Source organism: Vombatus ursinus, unplaced genomic scaffold (genome assembly GCF_900497805.2).
Source record: "Vombatus ursinus unplaced genomic scaffold, bare-nosed wombat genome assembly UNPS02014773.1, whole genome shotgun sequence".
Classification (NCBI taxonomy): domain Eukaryota; kingdom Metazoa; phylum Chordata; class Mammalia; order Diprotodontia; family Vombatidae; genus Vombatus; species Vombatus ursinus.
In genome coordinates this window covers 1147745-1171009 of record NW_020954551.1, presented here as the reverse complement: position 1 = coordinate 1171009, position 23265 = coordinate 1147745, and the positions used below count along the sequence as shown (strand labels likewise).

The 23265-nt window shown below is 40.9% G+C and overlaps 1 protein-coding gene across 2 annotated transcripts in view; it reads right to left on the bottom strand.

The window, feature by feature from the left end:
• Positions 1–16001: 16001 nt before the first annotated feature.
• BMPER (BMP binding endothelial regulator) overlaps positions 16002–23265 on the bottom strand; it is a 289084-nt gene continuing 281820 nt past the window's right edge. For both annotated transcript variants that reach the window (XM_027863683.1, XM_027863684.1), the window contains one exon: positions 16002–17717. In XM_027863683.1, coding sequence (XP_027719484.1) covers positions 17536–17717 — 182 coding nt within the window. In that variant the 3' untranslated portion in view covers positions 16002–17535. The remainder of the gene's footprint in view (positions 17718–23265) is intronic.

Here is a 23265-nt window from a genome sequence, read left to right as displayed (position 1 = left end):
TAACCCTTCTTCTCTTCTTGTCACACAGCTCCTTACTGTTCTCAATTCCTCTTCTTCTTCAGAGTTCTTCCTTTATTATAAGTCATGGTCTGATCCCACCTACGATGCACTTCAGTGTATCCCATGTCCAATGATATATAGCAGCTTCAGCAAAATGGGAGTGTCGAAAAAAATGAGCCTTTGTTTTCATGGGAAGAAGCATGGGATCAGTAATTGAACTTTGTAGTTTCGCAACAATACATTCACTCCTTCCTATTTAACTCCAGGCTCAACTTGTGGTTTATCTGTATTGTCTGCCCTGGTAGCAGAGTCAAGATAATCTACCCAGCTCCTCCAATTCAAGAGATAAGACTCTTTCTAGTATATTAATATTCCATTATAATAAATGAAAATGCTTTCCAAGTTAATTTCTACGTTCAATGTGTTACTAAGCAATTACCAGTGAGCAATTTGACAGAGTTTGTGGTGATTAAAACTACCTGGTACTGCAAAAAATATAGGGGGAAAATCTATTAATGGATTGACATAGAGAGTGCAGAAATAGAATTTGTCGTATGTAATAAATTGATGTTGGATTAAACATAAAATCACAAATAACTGAGGAAAGGAATTCATTTAAAATTGTTGTATAGAAGTATTATGGGGGAAAAAGATTTTCGATCCGTGTCTTACAGCATGAATTACAATGAAATCCAATTGGATGATCATATAAATTGTGAAAAATGATTAATGGGAGAGATGGAATTACTATCAACTTGATTTATGGAGAGAGAAAAAAATTCTTATCCATCAAAGTGAAGTATTTATTGAAGAAAAATAGATGAAGGTAAATATATAAGCAAAAGGGGATTTTGCACAACAAAATACAATGTATCCAAAGGAAAAAGAAAAATCTAAGAATAGGGAAAAATCTTGATAATAAATATTTATGATAAAAATCTAATGTGCATACTCCATAGGGAATTAATGGAAATTGATGCGAGGATACCAATCAATTCTCAAAAAAAGAAACAGAAATTGTTAATAATCATTCAAAAAACTATTCGGACTCCTTCAAAAAGCAGGCAAAGGAATATAAAAACAGTTTTGGAATGCCGCATTTCACCCCTCAAATCAGCAAAGATAGTTTAATATTCTAGAATTCAACATTGGCAGTTCGATGAAAGCTCAAGCAAACTATTACATTGCTGATCATGTTGTAAACAGGTGTAATCTTCTATGAGAGCAAGCTGCAAATATACCAGACTTCTAAAGCTCACTATGTCCATGAAGAGCTTCCATGATGACAGTATCTTATTAAGGAGATTTCTAGAAGGCTGAAGGAAGGAAGAGAGAGAGAGAGGTCTTATCTGATCAAAAGCACTCGCACTTCTTGAAATTCTTTCAAATTTATCCTGTATATTTCTTATTTGTATATAGTTATTTGTATGTTGTCTCTCCCATTAGACTGTGAGCTTCTTAAGGGCAGAGGTTTCATTTACCTTTCTTTATATATCCACTGGGTGGTACAGTGGGTAGAGCACTGGGCCTGGATTCAGGGAGAAGCATCTTCAAGCATTCAAATCTGGCCTCAGACACTGAGTAGCTGTCACTTAGCCCTGCTTGCCTCAGTTTCCTCGTCTGTCAAATGATCAAGAAACGGCAATCCGCCGTAGTACTTTTACCAAGAAAACCCTAAATGGGGTAAGAAAGAGTCGGACACAACTGAATATCACTAAAAACAGTATGTATATGTATATGTATATGTATATGTATATGTATATGTATATGTATATGTATATGTATGTGTATATGTATATGTATATGTATATGTATATGTATCTGTATCTGTATCTGTATATGTATATATGTATATATGTATATACATACACACACACACATATCCACGGCTTAGCCTAGTGCCTGGCACATAGTAGGCACTTAATAAATGCTTCCTGACATTATTTGACACCCCCCCCCCAAAAAAAGGAAAACAATAAAATAAGTGGTATGTCCTACAATAGGAGATATAAACTCTAGGGAGTAAATTCTAGCATGTTGACATTATGGAATATAATTCACCATAAAAATAATAAATGAGAAGATTCTGAATAGTTGGGAAAGACTTGTAGGAATAGATGCAGAGCAAAGAAAGCAGAATTAAAAGAATATACACAATGAGGGACAGCTAAGTGGCGCAGTGGAGAGAGCACCGGCCCTGGAGTTAGGAGGATCTGAATTCAAATCTAGCCTCAGATATTTGACATTTACTAACCATGTGACCCAAGGCAAGTCACTTAACCCCAATTGACTCACAAACTAAACAAAACAAAACAAAAAACATACACACTGCCTGTGATCCTTCAATACAAATAACAAAACTATGCAGGCTGTATGTCGACAGGTAGAAAAGAGACCCCAAGGGGCCACAGAGCACAAAGGAGGAAGAATTAGGATTGCTCTCTCTACAGAGCAGATTCCTTGAGCCTTCCTTTAAGGCTCAGTTCAGGGGCCACCTCTTCAATGAAGCCTTCCCTGATTCCCCCAGTTATTCTTGCTGCCTTCTCAAATGACCTTGTAATCACTTAGCCTGGTACTTCTTGTATCATGCAATCCAACAGGAGTCCCTAGAAAGCAAGTCCTGCTTCTGTCTTCAATTCTGCAACGATAATGAGACTGAATCTTCTCACTCACAATTCCAACAATGACTTGCCAGGCCTAGATGGCCATGAGCCTACTCGGTGAAAAGCTTCCTTGGGTGTACACCTCTAGTCTATCACATGTATAGGGATAAAGGAAATGAAGACTCTGAGGGCCCTTCACCAGGAAGGTGAGAAGGCGGTGAGATGCCAGTCACTATTAGACAGGTGCTCCCCATTCTTCTTCCTCTCTGAGAGAAGATTCAAGTTTATTGGCTTAACACTGCCCTAAGAGACTCTGTGTGTGTGCATGTGTGTGTGTGTGTGTGTGTGTGTGTGTGTGTGTGAGAGAGAGAGAGAGAGAGAGAGAGAGGAAACAGAGAGATAGGAGAGAGAGGGAGAGAGGGAGGGAAAGACAGAGACAGAGAGATAGAGAGAGAGAGGCCAAGCCAGGGAGGGGAAGTAATTTCCCAAGGTCACACAAGCTTGGAGTCCACAATTTTAATGTCTTTTCCATTGTACCACCCTGCCTCAGTTTCCCCCTTTTACAGATGTGGAAATGGCTGTCATTGGAATCATCTATAATTCTGATGGTTATTTCCTGTTTATCCCTGGACAATGCTCTGGGCCTCAGTTTCCACCTCTGTAAAAAGAGGGGTTTGAAGTAGATGACCTCTGAGGTCCCTTCCAGCCAGCTCTAAGTTTACAGCCCTTTGTTCTATTTCTGCTTTAGACCCTCCACTGTGGTGGTCATACAATCTGGCTACAAACCCACTTTTCCAGCCTTGTCATCCATTACTGCCCTTCATACCTGCTGGGCCTTCTGCTTGTGCGGTATATTCCGTCTCCTGATTTCCAGGCTACACCATGGCTGCTCCCCCATCTCCTCCCCCCATGACTGGGGTGCTCTCTTGTCACCTCTTCCTCTTCTCACCTAATTTCCTAAAGACTAGATTCAAACACCAAGATGGGACCTTTCCACAAACACTCCCAATTTCTAATGTCCCTAACACAAGGTTAGGGAAACTGTGGTCCCGAGGCCACATGTGGCCCCCTAGGTCCTCAAGGGAGCCTCGAGGCCACAGATTCCCTGCCCCTGCCCTAACCCTAACCCCATTTTACCTTGAATTTACTTTGCATATATTTGGTATTTACTGACCTGGTGCCCATTGCTTCCCCCAATGAAATATCAACTCCTTGAGACTAGTCTCTTTTACTTTTGTCTTTCTGTCACCACCAATTAGCACAATCCTTGGCAAGTAGCAGGTGGTCCATAAATGCTTGTTGAATTAAACTGAATTGTCCCCTCCTCTAGTTTTCTTGTCCCTCCTCCCTGCTCCCTCCTCTTTCCCCTCTCCCTATTCTCCCAATGCAACCTTGGGGCCCTTGATGTCCTTCCATATCTTTCATACTGATTAATCTCCTAGTATATAGACAAACAAAATGATTCTGAGCCCAAAGGTTAATTCTCTTAATCTTTTTTTTAACCTAATTTCTCAGTGACATTTCTAAATAATCACAAAGGAAATGAATTGTTCCTTTAGGAACATTTGGAATCAATTTTTATATTCAATTTGACTTTTACTCCTAGTACAAAAATGCTGGAATTAGGAAAATTTGGGGAACCAAACAGCTAATGCTGCCTTGTCCAAAAGCTTAGTGGAAACCTCAGCTCCCTGCCCAGTGGCCCAATCAAGCCTAAACCTTATTAACATCGGTGCCCTCAGGCAAATGCTAATTCAGGCAGAGGAGAAGAAGACATAACCCATTTCCATATGCAACTGCACACTGATTGATGTTTTTATAGAGAGAATTTTCCAAATGAGGATGTGTTTATGGCCAAAGTGCAAATATGTGCAACAGGGAAGCCCTGGGGGAAATGTAAATGTTGGCAATTATATGTTCCATTTGTGTATTCACAGAATGATTTGATCAAATGAAATGCTAATTAATTCACAGTAAATCACCTTACATTCTGAGCTCCGCCCTGGGTCAGAGTGGGAAGAAGGGGAGGGAGACCTCAACAAAAGTACACACACACACACACACACACACACACACACACACACACACCCCTCTTTTTTGCTTCTCCCAATGATATCCCTCCACCCTATTCCACCTCTAGTACCCTCTGGCAGCACAAAAGTTTTTCTGCATTCTGGCTAGGTCGTTCTGTCCTTACCCAGAACAATCCAGATTTCCTTGACTCTTTCTTAAGGAGCAAGCAGACCTCTTGGGTTGGGGTTGTGTTGCAGTGTGAACACATTGCAGTACAGAGGCGCTTTTAGAAGCCCCTGCCAGATCTGGGAGTTGGTGCCATATAGTGGAAAGAGCCCTGGATTTGAAATCAGAGGACCTGGGTGTGAATCCAAGTTCTGCTTCTTACTGCCTGGGTGACCTAGAGCACTTGCCCTTTCTGGGCTACAGTTTTGTCATCCATAAAATAAAGCAGTTGGAGTCTATGCCCCTTCTGGCTCTAGAGGTGTCTACTTCCATGGACCAGGATGAGGAGGAGACAGGGCTTGCTAAGGATTTCAGTATTCCATGGATCTGTGGATAGCAAGGAACTGCAAAAAGTATAGCCAATGGAGTTAGGAAGTGGAGAAATATCTATAGCTTGTGGTTCCAGAAAAGTCTCTCTGGCTCCAAATATCCCCCCATATGCACCTGTAGAGTAGTAGCTCCCTGAGGACAGGTACTTTGTATCCTCAATATTTAAGATAGTGCACTGCACATAGTAGGTACTTAACAAAAATTCTTACTTTGCTCCATTAGGTATGATAGTAATGTGTTTAAACCTGCTTCTACAAACCAGAGGAAAAACAGAAAAGACAAGGCTTTTATATAGATAAGGTCTATATTGGCAACCAGGACCACAATGGATCTCACTTGCTTTTCTTATGTATCTTCCCTCCAATCTCTCTAACACAGTGACTGACCCATAGTAAGTGATTAATAAATGTTTGTTGACTGACAACAAGAAGTTCAGTTAGAGACAAGTATTCACCAGACATCACCAAATGCAGTTCAGGTTTTTGTTTCGTTTTGTTTTGGTAAGCCAATGGGGTTAAGTGACTTGCTCAGGGTCATACAGCTACTAAGTGTCAAGTAAGTGTCTGAAACTGGATTTGAACTCAGATCTTCCTGACTCCAAGGCCAGAGCTCTATCTACAATGCTACCTAGCAACCCCTCAGGTTAATGTCTTGTCCCTTACCTGACAAGTAAGTGATCTTTCAGCCTTGGATTGAATATACCCAGTGACAGGGAATCTGTCACCTGAAGCCAATTATTGCAAGTTAGGCCAACTCTTATTATTATGGAATCTTCCTTTATGATGAGCTGAAAGGGCCTCTCTGCACTTTCAATCATTCAATTTAGTCATCATTTATTATGAACAAATGTTGCCCCAATTTAAAAAGGAGGTAGAGAGAGTAGAATCTTCAAATTAAGCCAGTGATAAGCCAGTGAGGCTGACTTCAGATTCCTGGGGAAATTTGAGAATGTATTGTTACAGGAACATCCCACAGAGGAAGTAATGATCATTAAAAGTTGGCATGGTTTCATCAAGAACATCTCCCACAACAGTGTCAGACATGGTTGATTTGTTCAGCATGTTGGACTCATCTGCTTTTTTCCTCTCTTTCTGAATCTGTTGTCACAAGGTATGGCTCACTGGGTAGGGGAAAGAGAGAGAGATAGTCATAAATGAATGATAAAAACAAAACATATCTATGACAACAATATTTGAAGAAAAAAATGAATGTCATGACAGATTGACCTCATTTCTTTTTTCGATAGCATGACAGATGAGGGTGCTACAGTAGATGCAATTTACCTAGGTTATATCAAAGCATTTAACAAAATCCCTCATACTATTCTCATTGTTAGGTAAAAGAAGAGTTGGGCAGATTCAGGGAATGGATGGATAACATGAACCAAAGACTAGTTGGATCATTATAAACCTGAAAGAATGGGGTCTTCAGGTATCTAGCCTTGACCCTAAGATATTTACCAGCAAAGACCTCCTAGATAGATGGATTTGATCTGAATGTTAAAGAAAGCTAGGGAAGTTCTAATTCACAGATGAGGAAGGAAAGCATTCCAGGCATGGGGGCCAGTCATAGCAAAGACATAGAGGTAGAAGAGTGTCCAGTTTGGGAAACTCCAAGTGGGAAAGGAAAGAAGAAAGAAAACAGATTATATTAAGTATTTAATATGTACCAGACATTGTGTGAAGCACTGGGGATACAAATATAATCAGAAAGAAAAAAGCAATCCCCACCCTCAAAAAGTTTACATTCTAATGGAGAAAGACAACATAGAAAAGAGAACTGAAAGGGAAAGGTGGAGTTTGGGGAAGGTTTTCAGCAGAGAGACATAGTTTTGAAGTTCAGAAGCCAAGAACATGGCCAGGAGGGGCGTGGAGATCTGCCTGGTTCCCTTCCACCAAATGGAGACTCCAGGAGAAACTCATCAATGGGAGAAAAGGATGGAGCTTGCAGAGGTATAACCCATGTCAAGAAAGTTACAGGGGTGGTTGGATATTTCAGGTCTAGAAGGCTCCAGGAGCTAAGAGAAGTTCCAGGGTGAGACAGTGTGGTTTTGAGGTTAGGAATTCAAGAACAAGGTCAGGAGAGGAAAATGTAGCTATATCATAGAGTTGGTGGTATAAGAAAAATAAAAATGTAAAAGGGGCCAGGCTATGAAGAGCTTTAAATGCGAAACAGAAATGTATATTTGATCCATCAGGTTCTAGAGGTAATAAGGAGTTACAGAAACTTGTTGAAAATGGGGAGAGGAAGATGGCATGGTCAGACATTTAGAAGAATTATCTAAGTAAAGGATGGATTGGAGTGGGGAGAAGAGGGAATTAGGAGGTTAATTAAAAAGGCTATTGCAATAATCCAAATGAAAGTGATGAGGGCCTGCACTAGAATGGTGGCTACATGAATAGAGAGACTGAAAGAGATGTTGCAAAAACAGACATGGTAAGATTTGTTAATGAACTGAATATAGAGGAGATGAGTATGAATGAGGAGCCAAATTGTGAGCCTGGGTGAATAGGAGGATGGTGGTGCCCTTGACAGTTATAGAGAATTTTAGAAGAGGGGAGGTTTACTGGAAAAGATAATTAGTTCTCAATTGGAAATTTAGGGGATGCCCATCAATTGGCGAATGGCAGAATAAGTTGTGGTATATGAGTGTAATGGAATATTATTGTGCTATAAGAAATGATGCACAGGTGAATTTCAGAAAAACTTGGAAAGACTTCTATAAACTGATACAAAGTGAAATGAGTAGAACCAGGAAAACATTGTACAAAGTAACAGCAACATTGTGTGATGGTCAGCTATGAAGGCTTAGCTCTTCACAGCAATACAATGATCCAAAATAGTTCCAAAGGACTCATGATGGAAAATGCTATCCACATCCAGAGAAAGAACTATGGAGTCTGAATGCAGATCAAAGCACATTATTTTCACTTTAATTTTTTCATGGTCTTTTCCTTTGGGTCTGTTTCTTCTTTCACATGACTAATATGGAAATATGTTTTACATGACTGCACATTTACAGTCATCCCTTCCACATTGTAGGGGTTAGGGGCACGGAGCCCTCCACAATCTGGAAAATTCACATAAAATATTTTGACCCTCCCTTTCTACCAGAGAAGTCTGATTTTTTTTTCTTTTTCTTTTGTGGGGTGTTTACAGTATTAAAGGATAATATGTTTGTATTATACAATACTATACATATATTTTATGCATTTCTGAGTTTCTAATTTTTTTCTTTGTCATCTGCTGGCCTTCACATGTCATCTGTGGCTTCCACAAAACTCCCCCAAAATTCCCATTTAATTTCTTATGCTGACACATCCTATATTGAAACCACGATGGGGAAAGTCGTGATGTGGAAGATATAACCTATATCAAATTGCTTACCATTTTAGGGAGGCAGGCAGGCAGGGAGGGGAAAGAGAAAATTTGGAGCTCAGTTTTTTTAAATGAATGTCAAGAGCACCAGCCCTGAAGTCAGGAGGACCTGAATTCAAATCTAGCCTCAAACTAGCTGTGTGACCATGGGCAAGTCACTTAGCCCTAGTTGCCTAAAAAAAGTGAATGTTAAAAATTATCTTTACATATAATTGGAAAAAATAAAGTACTATTTAAAAAAAGAAAAATATAACCAGTTCTGTTTTAGGCATGTGAGTTAGAGATGCTTGAGATGTGCAAAAGGGAGTTGGTGATATGTGACTATAGTTCAGTAGAGCTAGAATTAAAGACCTTGATGATTGAATCCAGAAAAGCTAATGAGGTCACCAAGATAGTATCCAGCAAAAAAGGCTTTGAATTAATCACTCTGGACCTCAGTTTCCTCATCTATAAATAAGGAGGTGAGAAGCAGATGAACTCTGAGGTTCCCATGGATGAACCAAGGTTCAAATTTAAGGAAGTTGAGTACATACAATTGACTTTTTAAAAAAGAGTAGAGCTGATAGATTTTCTCTCTTAATACTTGGACTGAACACCATCCTACAGATAACTCAGTCTGCTTAATACTAGAAGGAGATGTTATTCCCTTCTTTTTCAGCAGAACCGTGATAACCTAGAGGAGCTCTGGACTTGGTTCTTTAAGTTGAAGGAATGCCAACATAGTAAATGATACTTGTACCCTTGGATCAAAAGTTGAACCTTTTCATCACTGTAAGCATTTTCATAGGATCTCAGAGTTGGAAGAAACTTCAGACGTCATGAAAGAGTCCCCTCAACAATGGTCTTGACAAGTGGTCACCCAGCCTTTGCTTGATGATCTCTGATGAGGTAAACAGCCACTATTGCCTGAGGCAGTCCAGTTTACAGTTGGACAGCTCTCATAGTTAGCAAGGTTTTCCTGATGTCATGTATAAACAGACCTTTTTCCAATTTCTACCTATTGTGCCCAGCTGTGCTTCCTTGGATAAAAACAAAAAACCAAGCCTAACTCTTCTTCCAGGCAACAGACCTTTATATGTTTGAAGACAGCTGTCATCTTCCACCTGACTTTTTTGTTAAAAACACAAAATCTCACTTCTGTGTTCTTTGCCTCTCTCGTAGAATCTTAGAAATCAACAGGAGCTACTCAAGCAAGAAAAAGTGATCCCTCCTTGGCAATTATGGGGCAGTGTGGGGTGGTGGTCAGAGCTGAACTTAGGATCTGGACGACCTGGGTTTAAATCCCACTTCAGAGCTGTATGATCTCTGCCAAAGGATGGGATCACGAGATGATGGATGTAGACCTGAGAAGTCATGTAGTCCAAACTCCCCATTTCACAGATGAGAAAAATGAGGCTCAGAAAGTTAGTGACTTAGGCAAGGTCACGCAGATAGTAAGTGAGAGAGGGGTTGGTCCCAAGGTGCTTTGGACTCCAAGTCCACGCCCCGAGCTTCAGTTTCCTCATCTGTCAAATGGCAACCTTGCAGAGATATTCTGAAGATCAGAGAATATAACAGACGTAAAATTCTTCAGAAACCTGAAAGCAGCATGTAAATTTAATCCTTTAAGAAAACAGTATAATTAGGACTGGAAAAATCATTAGAGATTACCTCCTCCAACTCCTCATTTTATAGGTGAGGCCCAGAGAGAGAAAGGCGCTTGCTAAAGGCTATGAAAGGAGTGAAAAAAAACAGAATTGAAATCCAGATACGCTTCAAAATTGTGGATGGCTCTGTGCCCATTGCTTCAGACCCAAGAAGCACTTGAGGGTTGCATTGTTAAATAAATTAAAGGCAGAAAAACATTTCGAGTTCTGCCTTAGACTTAATGCTTGGGAATCTGGTCCAAGGTTTGATCCCACAATCAAGAGAGCATCACCCTAGGGGAGGCAAGTGTTCCCTCAGAAGTCATGCTGCTTGGAGCAGTGGGAGGGCTCACGGCCCATTCCACTTCCTGGAGCCTTCTTCAAAGTCATTGACTCAGAAAAGCCGAAGGTCCAAAATGTCACTTTTATTCAGAGGTGTCCTGGAGATCTTGAGTCTGAGAAGGGAACAGAACTCACACTACTGTTTGGCTGTAATCGAGATAAGCCTGGCATTTCCCCTTTTCAATGCATGCTCCACAATTTCCACCAAAGAAGGACAAGAGTCAAGGGCTTTGATGGGGTTGTGTCTTCTTCAGGAGATGCCCTAACCAATCAGATGAGGGCATAGCTTTGCAGCTGAAAGGGCTTCAGATGACCTTTCTTGTCCAACACCCCCATTTTATGGAGAAGGCAATTGACATTTCGAGAGGTCAGAGGCTCGTAGGAGCATAGGTCTAAAGCTAGAAGAGGCCTCAGTGGTCATTTACTTGAAGTCTCTTATTTTTACAGAGGAGAAAACTCAGGGCCAGGGAGACTAAGCGACTTGTCAAGTATTACACATGTAATTAACACCAGTGGTAAGATTTGAACCCAGCCCCCTCTCTGACTATACTTTTCTCTGGTAAAAGCTTTTGGAGATGGATCAAATTTGGGGCCTCTGGAAATGAAAAAGCTCATTCCTAGGAAAAGCAGAGGAACGGAATTGGTTTCACATACGGAGGCCTCTGGCAAAGCCTCTTCAGTCAGTTGGTTGATTATAGTAAAGTTTCCAATCAAAACAGTTCATAGACGTGACAAAGGCGGGAAAATCAGTGAACGAATTTGAGCCCATTTTCCCCCTTTGTTGGGACAGGAGCTACTTTATAGGCCAGATCAATTCAATAAATATTTGTGCAAAGCACTGCAGGGTATACACTAGAGTATAAGAAGCCCGAGGGCAGGACGTATTTTTCATATTCATCTGACACTGTGATTTTATTCAAGTAAGCACTTAACATACATAGCTTAACATAGCGGTCAGTGAGATGGCCTTGGAGTCAGGAGGATCTGAATTCAAAGCCTGCCTGGCACTTATCACCCACTTGACCTGGGCACATTAATAATCTCCTCAGTTTCTCTGTCTGTAAAGTGGGAATAATAATGACATGGCCCTAAGCCAACCTTATAGGGTTGTTATGAAGCTCAAATAATATAATGTATTTTAAATACTTTGCTGGCTTTAAGGCATTACATAAGAGTTCATTATTATTACTCTCTGCTTGGTGAATTGAATCGGAAGTTAACACATTAAGATGAAACAGTTCCTGTCCTCAGAGAATTTATCATCCAGTACTCAGTGTGAGGTATTTATTGAATTTTTTTATTTGATTTGATATAATATCCATTATCTAGAAAAATGTAGGTGTAGGACTGGAATGCCCCTAAGGTCCCACACTCTAAATCTATGATCCTAAGTCACTTACTCCTCTGAGCCTCAGTTTCTGTAAAGTGAAGAGGTTGTACTAGTCTATCTCTGAGGCCTCTTCCAACTTTAAAGTTATGATCATATGAATATATCACTTCTCATTATGCCTCAGTTTCCTCTTCTGTAAAATGAGGGAGTTGGACCAAATGACTCTGAGGTTCCCAAATCTCTAAATATATGACCCGATTTCTCTCCAATCCTATGAAATGCATCTAATTGGTGAATCCCAAAGTGTCACATGAAACCAGGTGAAGGTCCACCTCACCCAAGGGGTTTCCATAGAGATAGCTTCAGGCTTTTAGAAGGCAAGAGAGTCAGGAGAATATGATTTTACTCCTTCTTTTAAATTGCCCTCAAGTCAGCGCTTTTAAAAGGCCCTGAAACCAATCTTATTTTGACCATAATTCCTTTTTAAGCATCTCTAAGATGTCACTGCTACTCACGGTGGATTATTTTCCTGCAGATGGTTTTCCATACCATGGATGGAGGACTTGTAATAATCACTGACATTAGCAAGCCGGGGCAGGGACAAGTGGAAACAAAAGTGTATGTATTTGGAGGCCCAATCTCCTCATTTGATACAAGTAGGCAGTACGGTGAATGGCACACCAGGCCTAAAATCACGAAGTCCTGAGTCTGAATCCTGCCTCAGATTTTACCAGATCTTCAGCTCTATCTGTCCCAGTTTCCTCATCTGCAAAATGGGGATGATAATAGCATCTAGCTCCTTCTTATGGTTGTTGTGAGAATCAGAGGAGGTAATATTTGTGAAGTTCTAAAGTGCTGTGTAAATACGAGCCCCTTCCCTGTTTTTTACAGATTTATCAGCCAAGGGCCAGGGAAAACTGGTGGTTTGTTCAGGGTTCTGCAGTTAGGTGTGACAGGGAGGTCAGATCTCTTGACTATATCCTGCTCTTGCTTCTGGCTTGAAATTTTCCACAGTATAATAACAGAAGCTCCTCAAGGGCAGGGGCATTATTCCTTCACCATAGGATCAGATTTAGACCTGAAAGGGACTTCAGAGGACATCTATTTATTTCCATTTTCTCATTTCACATATGAGGAAACTGAGGCCCAGAGAGGTTGACTTGGCCATGGTCATGCAGGTAAATAGGATATTTGTTTTAACCCACAGCACAATGCCTCAGACATAGTCAATGCTTAATAAATTCTTATAGGATGAATGACCAGACACTGAATCATAGAATTGCAGAGAAAACTGGAAAGGATCTCAAAGGTTATCTATTCCAACCTTTCTGATTTTACAGAGAAGGAAACTGAGGTCCAGAGAATAGGAGACTTGCCCAGAGTCACAAAGGTAACACTTGACAGAGCAGGAATTCATCTCCAGATGCTCCGAATTTAACTCCAGGATCTTTCCCTGTATAATGCCATAGTTAGACTTAATATGCTATCTCTAGATGAGAACATCCCTTTAGAGCCATCACAAAGTTGCCTCTTTCATGAAGGGAAACCTGGTCTACCAGAACTGTAGTCCTGGTCATTGCCTACAAGAGAGCCATAGAAGGTCAAGATTAGAAGGGGCCTGGGAGAAGGAAGGATCCAATTTCAGAACATTCATGTGAAAGGAAATTAATCTGGGTAACCAAAGGCCCAGCTGCCCTCCCTCTTCATCTCTGTCTCTGAGAATCCTTACCTTCCTCCCAGGCTTAGCTCAGAGGCCATGTTCAAGGATTGTCTTCCTGGGTCCCCACCAGTGGTTAGTGCACCCTCTTTCAAAAATTGTTTTATTCATGTATGTGAATTTGGGGTCTCTTCTCCTATGATAATGTAAGCTCCTCCTAGTATTTATATCCCCAGCACCCAGTAGAGGACCATAAGAGATGGCTGCCATGCCCATAAAAAGACTCCAAAATTGACAAGGCTTCCACCATCATCTAGTACAGCTCTGAGAAGGGATATCATCCATTTGCACTCCTATATCAACAGAAAAGACCAAAGTGATCCTTTCAGCAAAGTGACAGATAATCTAGAAATGAACTGACCCAGACCACAAATGTTGCATTTTGTTATCATCACTTACTAAATCAATCAATCAATAAAACATTTGTTAGATGCTTGCTAAGTGTCAGGCACTGTGCTCAGTGCTGGGAATTAAAAAAAAAAAAGGCTTAGTTTATTTGGACCAATGAAACGATGGGAAACCCTGTATAAAAATCTTTGTTGGGTTACTCAGAATACCAGAATCAGGTTTGGCCTGTTACAAAGTACAGCCCAGCACCGATGTCAGGGAAAAACACGTTGTTTTAAATAACAAGCCCTTTCATTCACAATGATACAGGACATTGAATTTTTCTACATCAGTGAGTTTTGACTTGTTGACATTTTCAGAAATCACATTTGATATGTTACTTGAAAAACAAAGAGTAAGGAAAATTGCCTTGAGGCTAAAATTGCCCTAGAAATGCATGTATCTTTAGACTATTCCCTGTTTGAAAAGGGAGAATTACCTGGTCATTATAAGCTTTCTTCCTTTCTAATTACTGTGACATATTGAGAGATACCAAATAGATCCATTATCTTTGAGTCTGTTGGGAACACATTAAACCATTTACTTTCAGGATGGAAATAAAGCCACAGTTTATATGAATCACCCCAGTTCTCTTGAATTTCTATACTTGTATTTAACTGAGATGCAATAGTATTATTTATGAAATGTGTAACATTCATGAAAGGTACGTTCTTGCCCCTTGCCATCTCCCCTAGGATTATAGCCTGTTATTTGTCTATGCTCAGGCACTGAATAAAAACAAGTATGTCAGCCAGAAAACCAATCAACTATAGTTATTCCAGCACTTGAAGAGTCTGGGATCTCATTGGTGTGGGGACCATGGAAAATAGGTTGCAACCCTCCCATGACTTGGGAGATGAGATTTTGAGTGTTCCTGGGGGCAGAAAGAGGTACCACCCTCTAGCCATGTGGATGGCGAGTCCAAAATTAGCTAGACTGGTCTTGGGACAACAGGCTTACATGTTGAGGGCACCAAGAAGAGTGGGGTCCAAGGGACAGTGGAAAATTCACTGGGCCCAGGATCAGAAGACTGGGATTTAAATTCCACTACTGGTGCTTTGTGACCTTGGGGAAGTCATTTAACTTTCTGAACCTCATTTGCTCAAATTTAAGTATGTGCGTAGGGGGGTGGGGGTGAGGGCAGCACAGTTGGACTAAGTGACCTCTATGGTCCTTTCCAGGCCCATCTCTGTGAACCAAATCTCTCTCTTGGTGCTTACTCTCTTTGTGATGACAGGCAAGCCCTCCTTCTCTGCAGCCTTAGCTTCCTCATCTATAAAATTCAGAACTGAATTAGATCGCTTCTAAAGGGCCTCTGAGGTCTATCTCTATGATCCGATGACATGGGATCAGATCCTGCCTTTGTCCCTTACTACCTGTAGGCAAAGTGGCTTCACTTCTGTGGAGTTAGGTTCCTCAGCTCAACAAGCATCAATAAGCTCTTGCCTAATTAAACACTATGCTAAGCACTGTGCATACAAAGAAAGGGCAAAACCCAGCCCCTCCGCACTGGGAGCTCACATTCTAATGGGAGCTGGATGGGCCAGAGGTTATGCTCCCCTGGCCTAGGCTTTGGGAACTCAGATTCACAACCAAACCACAGCAAAACATCGGAGGAGGACGTTAGCAGAGAGTCAAGGTTTAATTAATACTATACAGGGATTGTAGCATGCAACAAAGAGACGTGGGTGACCAGGATGGAGAGAGAACTGGAAATCATGCCACTCCAAAGATCATCAAAGGACCTGAGGATATCCACCCAAAGATTAGTGGGGACATAATAGTTGTCTCCATTTTGGAAAGGGATTAAATTTATTCTGTTTGGCTCCAGAGACAGGACAAGGAAGAAGTAAGTGTAGGAGGAAACCAGTTTATAATTAGAATCATCCAAAAGCAGAATGGATTTCTTCAGGAGGTAGTGGGTTCCCCTCAATTCAAATGGAGGGTACATAACCATTGATTTAAGAAGTGGTAGAGGAGATGCTTGCTCAAGTTTGGGTTGGAATAAATGGATTCTGGATTTCTTTCCAATAAATTCTACATCTATAATGTAACCTATATAAAGTCCTTTATTTGCCATTTAGACTCTTCACAGGCTAGCCCTTTCCTACCTTTTTCAATTTTCTTCCATCCCACTCACTCTACAATCCAGTCAAACCAGCTTGCTGGCTATTTCTTACACACATGACATTTTATTTCTCATCTCTAGCCCTTTGCACTGGTCATTCTCCATGCCTGAAATGCTCTCCCCACCCCCAAGCTCTGGTTCTTAGAATCTCTTTAAGACTCATCTCAAGGGCCGCCACCCCCAGGAAGCTTTTCCTGGTTTCCCCCAGATGCTAGTGCCAGAACAACTCAAGTTACCCTCCATCTAGATACTCTGTATTTAGCTTGCATCTTCTGATCTACATATGTTGTCTCTTAATTAGAGTGTAAGCACTTAGAAGGCAAGGACTGTTTTGGCTCTTTCTTTGTGCCCCAACATTTAGCACAATGCCTGGCTCACGGTAGGTGTTTAATACATGCTTGGCGATTAGCTGATTAATATCATAATTGAGCCTGTACTGTGATTTCATTGGCATAGAGATCTCCTGGATGACCAATGCAGATCAGTCATTTGTCTGCAATTTATAGTCGGGGCACTGAGAGGTTACATGACTTGTCCAGGGTCACAGCTCATATGTGTCAGAAGTAGGATTTTAAACTGTCTTCCAGGCTCTCATGCCACATCTCTATCTACTCCACCACACTGCTTCTATAGAATATACAAAAGTCTTAGGGTGGTAATAAGCTATTAAAGCTAAAATAAAACTATTGGGATGCCGTGTGTGTGTGGGAGCACACACATGTGTAAGAGGAGTAGACTTACATAAAAATACAATAAAAAGGAGTCTTTAAATCAAGAAACTATTTGGCTCTTTGTTTTGGTTTACTGACAAATATCGCCGTCCTGGCATCTGGCCAGTCAATCTTGGAAACACTATCAACTATATGGCTCCAAAGACCCAGCTGTCCAGCCATTTTCATTCCTGTCACCAATCCCCTGGCCAACTTTCACAAATACACATTCCTTTCTTGCCTACAGATAAATCCTCTTCCTCCAGGGAGACATGTTTTCCATCCAGCTACAAATCCTGGTTCAAGATCAAAATGAACTCAGTGGAACACTAGGGTTCTCAAAAAACTTCCTTGAAGTTTATGCAATGGGAAAGTCATCCAGAAGGCTGCCATGCCACCTGATTAAATTAGAAACATTGGGTTTATTTATACAATAACTGCCATGGCTTACAGATTAGAATCCTAGAAATAATACATGTCTTATAGCAAAAAATATACATACAATAATTCTTCCTTCTATGGTTTATATAAATGTTGTATGTTTTTGAATCTCTCTCTCTATACACATCTATACATACACACATACATATGTATATGTATAGATGTGTACATATATGTATATTTACACATATGTACTCTGGGTGTGTTTTTTGCAGAATATGCATTTAAAACCCATAGTCCTTCATTGGCTTTTCAATGCAGGTGTCAAGGACACCGGCTTTCCAAGTCTTTCGCCCTGAACAAAGGTCACCGTTGGGGACAGAGGACTGGTTTGATGCATCTTCCTTTGTGATGAACCAAGTTGGCAGGACAGTGACAGCCTGCCACACACGGCTTGTTGCAGGGGCCGATCTCATTCCAGTTGTCGCATGTCTTGATGCATCCAGGCCCACAGGTGTCATATACAGCGCCATGTTTGCACTGGGTGGCTGAAAGACAAGAAAGGAGACAGAGCATGGGCTTTGGAAAGTGCATCTACTAGAAACAAGACACTCATTTCTTTGGGCTCAAGGGCATTCCCTGAAATTCATTTCACTTACAAGCATTCTCACTTATTATGACTTCCAATTTGTATGCTTTATACAATAAGGCAATCCTCAAACTTGCATGTCTGCCATAGTTCAGAGCAATAATCATAACCCACATTGACAGGGTTGGCAAACTGCTTCTTGTCTCAACAACCACTTATATATTCCAATTTCAAATGGACTCATGGAATGATTTCATTGACATGGACGTAGCCCTCTACGATGAGGAGCACACAATGCCCACACAAGGGAGGCAGGGAGTACAACTCAATTCAACCCAAAAGAACCTTTTAAATGCCAACATGAGGATTCTAGATCTACAGTGGGAAGGGGACCTCAGAAGCCATTCAGTCCAAACCCTTCATTTTACAGATGAGAAAACTGAGGCCCAACAAGGTGAAGGGACTTCTGCAAGGTTATACAGATAGTAAGAAGCAAGGGCAGGATTTGAACCCTGGTAATCTGTCTCCAGAGCCAAAGGGCAGTGGAAAGACACTGTCCGATGCTGCCTATGTAATCCATTGGGAAATGTCAAGGTGAAACAAACAAAAACAAAATCCCCTTCTCCTAAGGAGGTTACAGTCTTCTTGGAGAGATAGGACATTTCCATGGATGAGTAAATAGAGTACAAAAAGTAAGCAAATAAGGGTATGAGAGTTCTCGTTCCTATTTTACAAATGTGAAAACTGAGATTACCATTGGCTAACCGACTCGACCAGGGTCACACAGTTAGGGAGTGTTTGAGGTCAGATTTGAACTCTGGTCTTCCTCACGCCAAGGCCAGTGCTCTATCCACTGTGCCATCCTCTGTCTCTATATGAAGAGAACTTTTTTTACTTATACAAAGTAAATAAAAAATTATTTCATGAAGCTAGGGGAATGGGATAGTTCTCGCCTTCAACAATATTTGTGAGAGTAAAATCCCTCTCTTATGTCTTAATGAATATTGGCTGGATATCAAAAAAGTCATAAGTAGAGGCAGCGAGAGGATGTAGACAGGGGGTAGATAAAGAGTGCTGGACTTGAAGTCAGGAAGACCTGAGCTCAAATCTTCCCTCAAATACTTACTAACTATGTGATAATTGGCAAGTCATTTAAGCTTTTGCCCTCAGTTTTCTCATCTATAAAATGGATATAATGATTGCACCTACTTCACAGAGTTTCTTGTAAGCATCATATAAGCTAGCACAGTCTCCTTGCAAATCTTAAAGGGCCATCTGATCCCAGCTATTAAGCAGATACAAAATACAGACAAGATGAAGAAGGGATTATTATCCCCAAAAGTGTCAGAAGTACTGCCCCCTTTTTTAAGCAGTATTTGATACAGACTCTGAAAATGTCAATGATATGGGATTCTAGTGGTGTGGGAGCTCCCTACACTGATGGGGATCTCAACTTGTCCATGACTTAGCAGAGGATTCTGAAGACTTTCCATAGCTGAAAAATTCATCCTTTGAGACAAATTCAGTGAGACTCTTTTTGAAGACAGCCAGTCTGCTGGTTACATGGCAGAAGCACAGTCTGACATTGGGCGCTGACCCTGTGCCCTTCTAGCTCAGTAGGATCTGACAGAGCTTGGGTTCCACCAGTGTTGCCTTCAAGAGCTTAGGGTCACCTCCATAACATGCTGAAGTGCTCGGGAGGATAGTGATGGAGATGGAAAAAACATTCATTTTCCTACTGGCACGCATATTAGCAAAGCACTTCCTTCCAGGTTACCTCAGATAAAAGCAATGATGCTACAGGTAACCTCAGGTTCCTCTACCTCCAGGATCAAATATGGAATAATCTGGTATTTAGAGCCCTCCCCAACCTGGTCTCTTCTCTTTCTTAATTCTGCTCCATGTGCTCTGTAATCCAATGATGCAGCAACTTTGCTATACTCTTTGCTATACTCTATCTCCATCTCCATCTCCATCTTCATCTTGCACTGGCTATCTTATCTTCCTGGAATGCCCTCTCTTCCCTCACCTCCACCTCCTCATTTACTTGGCTTCCTTCAAGAATCAGCTCAAATCCCATAATATAGAGGAGATCTTTCTTTCCAACCCCCCCTCAAAGTACTAGTGACTTCTTTCTGAGACCACCTCCCATTTATACTGTATATGTATGTGTTTGTATGTGTGTATGCAATACCTAATTCTACCTAATATTCATATGGCATTTTACTCTGTGCGAGACACTCTGATAAGCACTTTACAATTATTATCTCATTTAATCCTCACAACAACCCTGAGAGATCAGTGCTATTATTCCCATTTTACAGATAAGGAAACTGAGGTAAACAGTTAAGTGACTCACCTAGGGTAACATAGCTAGTAGGTGCTGAGGTTAGATTTGATCTCTAGTCTTTCTGATTTCAAGATGTCTCATTATTTATGCATATGTCTAGTTATTTATTTGCAGCTTGTCTCCCCCATTAGATTGTTAGCTCCTCCAGGGCAGGAACCATGTTTTTGCCTTTCTCTGTATCTCCAGTGCTCAGCACCGTGCCTCTCACACCGTAAGTGCTTAATAAATTCTTCTTGAATGACTGACAAAAGAACACAAGTTCTAGCAGATCTTACTTCCCTGGAAAGGTCCAGAAGCTGACTTTGGGTCTACAGTGCAATAGTGAAGTTTATCTCCAGATGGGTGGATGTTAGGTGATGAATTTATTGGTCCCAGCTCTTTGTGGAGACTACTGACTAAGGTGTGTGAGAAGTGTCCAGAGCTGCATCAACAGAGAGGCCACCAAGGCCCACAAAATATCAGAACTTTCAAAGCTTTGAACTCCAAGAAATGGAACATAAACCTCAGCTCAGCCCTTTGCATTTGTGATTCAGCTGGCAATGACAGCATACATGGCCAAATACTGTGTAATTGGAGAACTGGAAGACAATGGCCGGTGTTCAAGCTGGCCCGCTTTGGTTTTCATCTCCCAAATTATAAATTCAGAGCAGTTACAGAACATGCCCTTTCTGACTTAAGTCAATTAACAGGAAGGGGATCAGAACCATAAAATGAGATTCTGTGAAGGCTACTCAAGTAACTGTCACTCTATAAAAAATCAGACGAGAAAAGTGGTTTCGTTACCCAAAGAGTACTCAATTATCTTCTGAAATAAATTCTCATTTCTTATAAGGAAATTGCCTGCTTGATTCATAGGATGTTGGGAAAGTATTTGCAAAAACATCTGAATAAAATCAGTTTCATAAGGGTTACTTAGCAGCATGACCCCATTTCTTTTTTCTAGATAGAACTCTAATTTCTGTTTTTCGCACTGTTGTGTGTCTTCCACTAATGCCCCACTCCAATTTGTCATTGGAACATCAAGGTGATCTTGGGTTCTCAGAGGTTCACAACCACTTCATAGTTCAGTAGACCATTTCCTGAGTCCCCAGGGACACCAAAAATCCATCTTTGGCTAGCCATCTCTTGGGATGAGCCTTTATAGACTTAGCTAGGCTAGTACTCAGATGCTCAGAAATTAAGAAAGAAATCTTAGTGAATGTCAAATTCAGCCTCCTCCTTTTGTATATGAGGAAACAGGCTCAGAATTAATTTACAACATCATAGATTTAGAGGAAGTTTGGACCCAGAAGCCATCTAATCCAGCTCCCTCATTTTACAGATATAGAAACTGAGGACTTCCATGACTTACCCAAGGTCACAGAAAGTAGCAGAATGGGACTTTATAAACTTACATGCACAAAGCTGTTATCCTTTCATGTAGTTTATACCTCTCTCTCTAGATATATATATATATATATACACACACACATATATATACATATATATATATATGTTTTCTGTGTGTAAATATGCTGAAATGGGCTGCAGCAGTAGAGAAAACAGAATTCTGAAGAGGTGGGGCTTGGGTAAACAAGGTCACACAGTCCTTGTCATTTCCATGCACGTAGAATTAGCCGGAGAAAATATTCTGCATTCTAATGCCAATAGAATGAAATCCCTAGATTAAAAGCAGCCTTCACTAACCAGGCTGATATTATTACAGCTGTATGTGACACTGGGCAATTGACTTCTTCCACTTTTACAACATTCATGGGTCTCTTTGCATTGACGATCAGTTATTGATTTATGATCCTTAAAATAATCAAAATTACCTTGTTGATAAGAGAGGAGGGAGAGATGCTGGAGAGACAGAGACAGGAAGAGACAGAGAAAACAGCTGTATGATTCCCAGGTCTCTTTCTCTCTAAATAAAGTAGAATATGTTAGGTAGATGAGTCAAAAATCTGTTGTATTCTCTCAGTAAACATAAGCTTTTTGAATACAGGGACTATTTTGGTCTTTGTATCTCCAGTGCCCAGCACAGTGCCTAGCACATAGTAGGTGACTAGTAAATGTTTCATGATTGAATAAGATGCCAACTCAGTACAATGTAAAGTCCTTCAAGGCAGGGACTATTTCACTTTTGTCTTTGAATCCCCAGTGCCAAAGGCAGAGCCTGTCACACAGTAGGCACTTAATGCTTCTTTAATTGAATTGAGTTGAAAGGTGAAGAAGGAAAAGGCAGGAGGATCTGAGAAAGACAAGGGTGATTATTTCTTTCTGAACTTAGCCTGTGAGCAGCTCCATGGGTCCAAAAGGTAAACAGCAGCCCCAAGAGTAATTCTATATAGCCCTCACTCATCAGAACATGCCATTCCTGCTGTAATGCAGCCTGTCCCTACTTCCCCTTGGCTAGGCAATGTGGAATAGGAAATGAAAGTTACAGCCTGCTAAACTTTAACACAGGCACTAAGCTTGGCAAGGGGAAACTGGGCTTGGTTAATAATGGAAAAAATCACTGGAGCAAAGGGTCTGGAAGTTGCTCAGGGATTAAATTCTTGATCCTAGCAATTGTAGGAGCAAGAGAAGGAGGGAATTGGTGCAGAGGCTGGCTGAGTTGGATAATAATGTGCCTCCTTTGTGGCCCCTGAGTGCTCTAACCAGAAGCCAATTGAGGTGCGCCATGTAGAGCTCCGGAACTAAGCTTCTTAATGCAAAGGAGAGAGCTGTCCATGGTCTGAGAATAGTGGCAGTTCAGCATTCTCATCAGAGTTCACTTGTCTATTACCATTCATATTGAGGAGAATCAACTGGCTCTGCAGGCATCTCAGAATATAAGACCTAAGCGGAGGCAACTCCCAACAAAAGGTCAGCTCTTTTCTCAACTTCCCCTCCCAATGCCCATTTATAATCAAACATTTCCAGTAAGCTGAATTTTGCTCCAAACACAAAGAGGTCAGGAATTAATTAGAAACAGCTATAAATACAAAGTTACATAGCAAAATCTATTTCTACCTAGGTGCTAGCAATTTCCCTAACTGGGGGCTCAGAGCAACGGTGACTGAACACAGAATTTTGCATCTACAAAGAACTCCCTAAAGATGAGGGAACCAAGTGGGCCATTATATTGTCCCTTAGGCTTAAAATGAAGGGCAGCTAGATGGTGAATGGATAG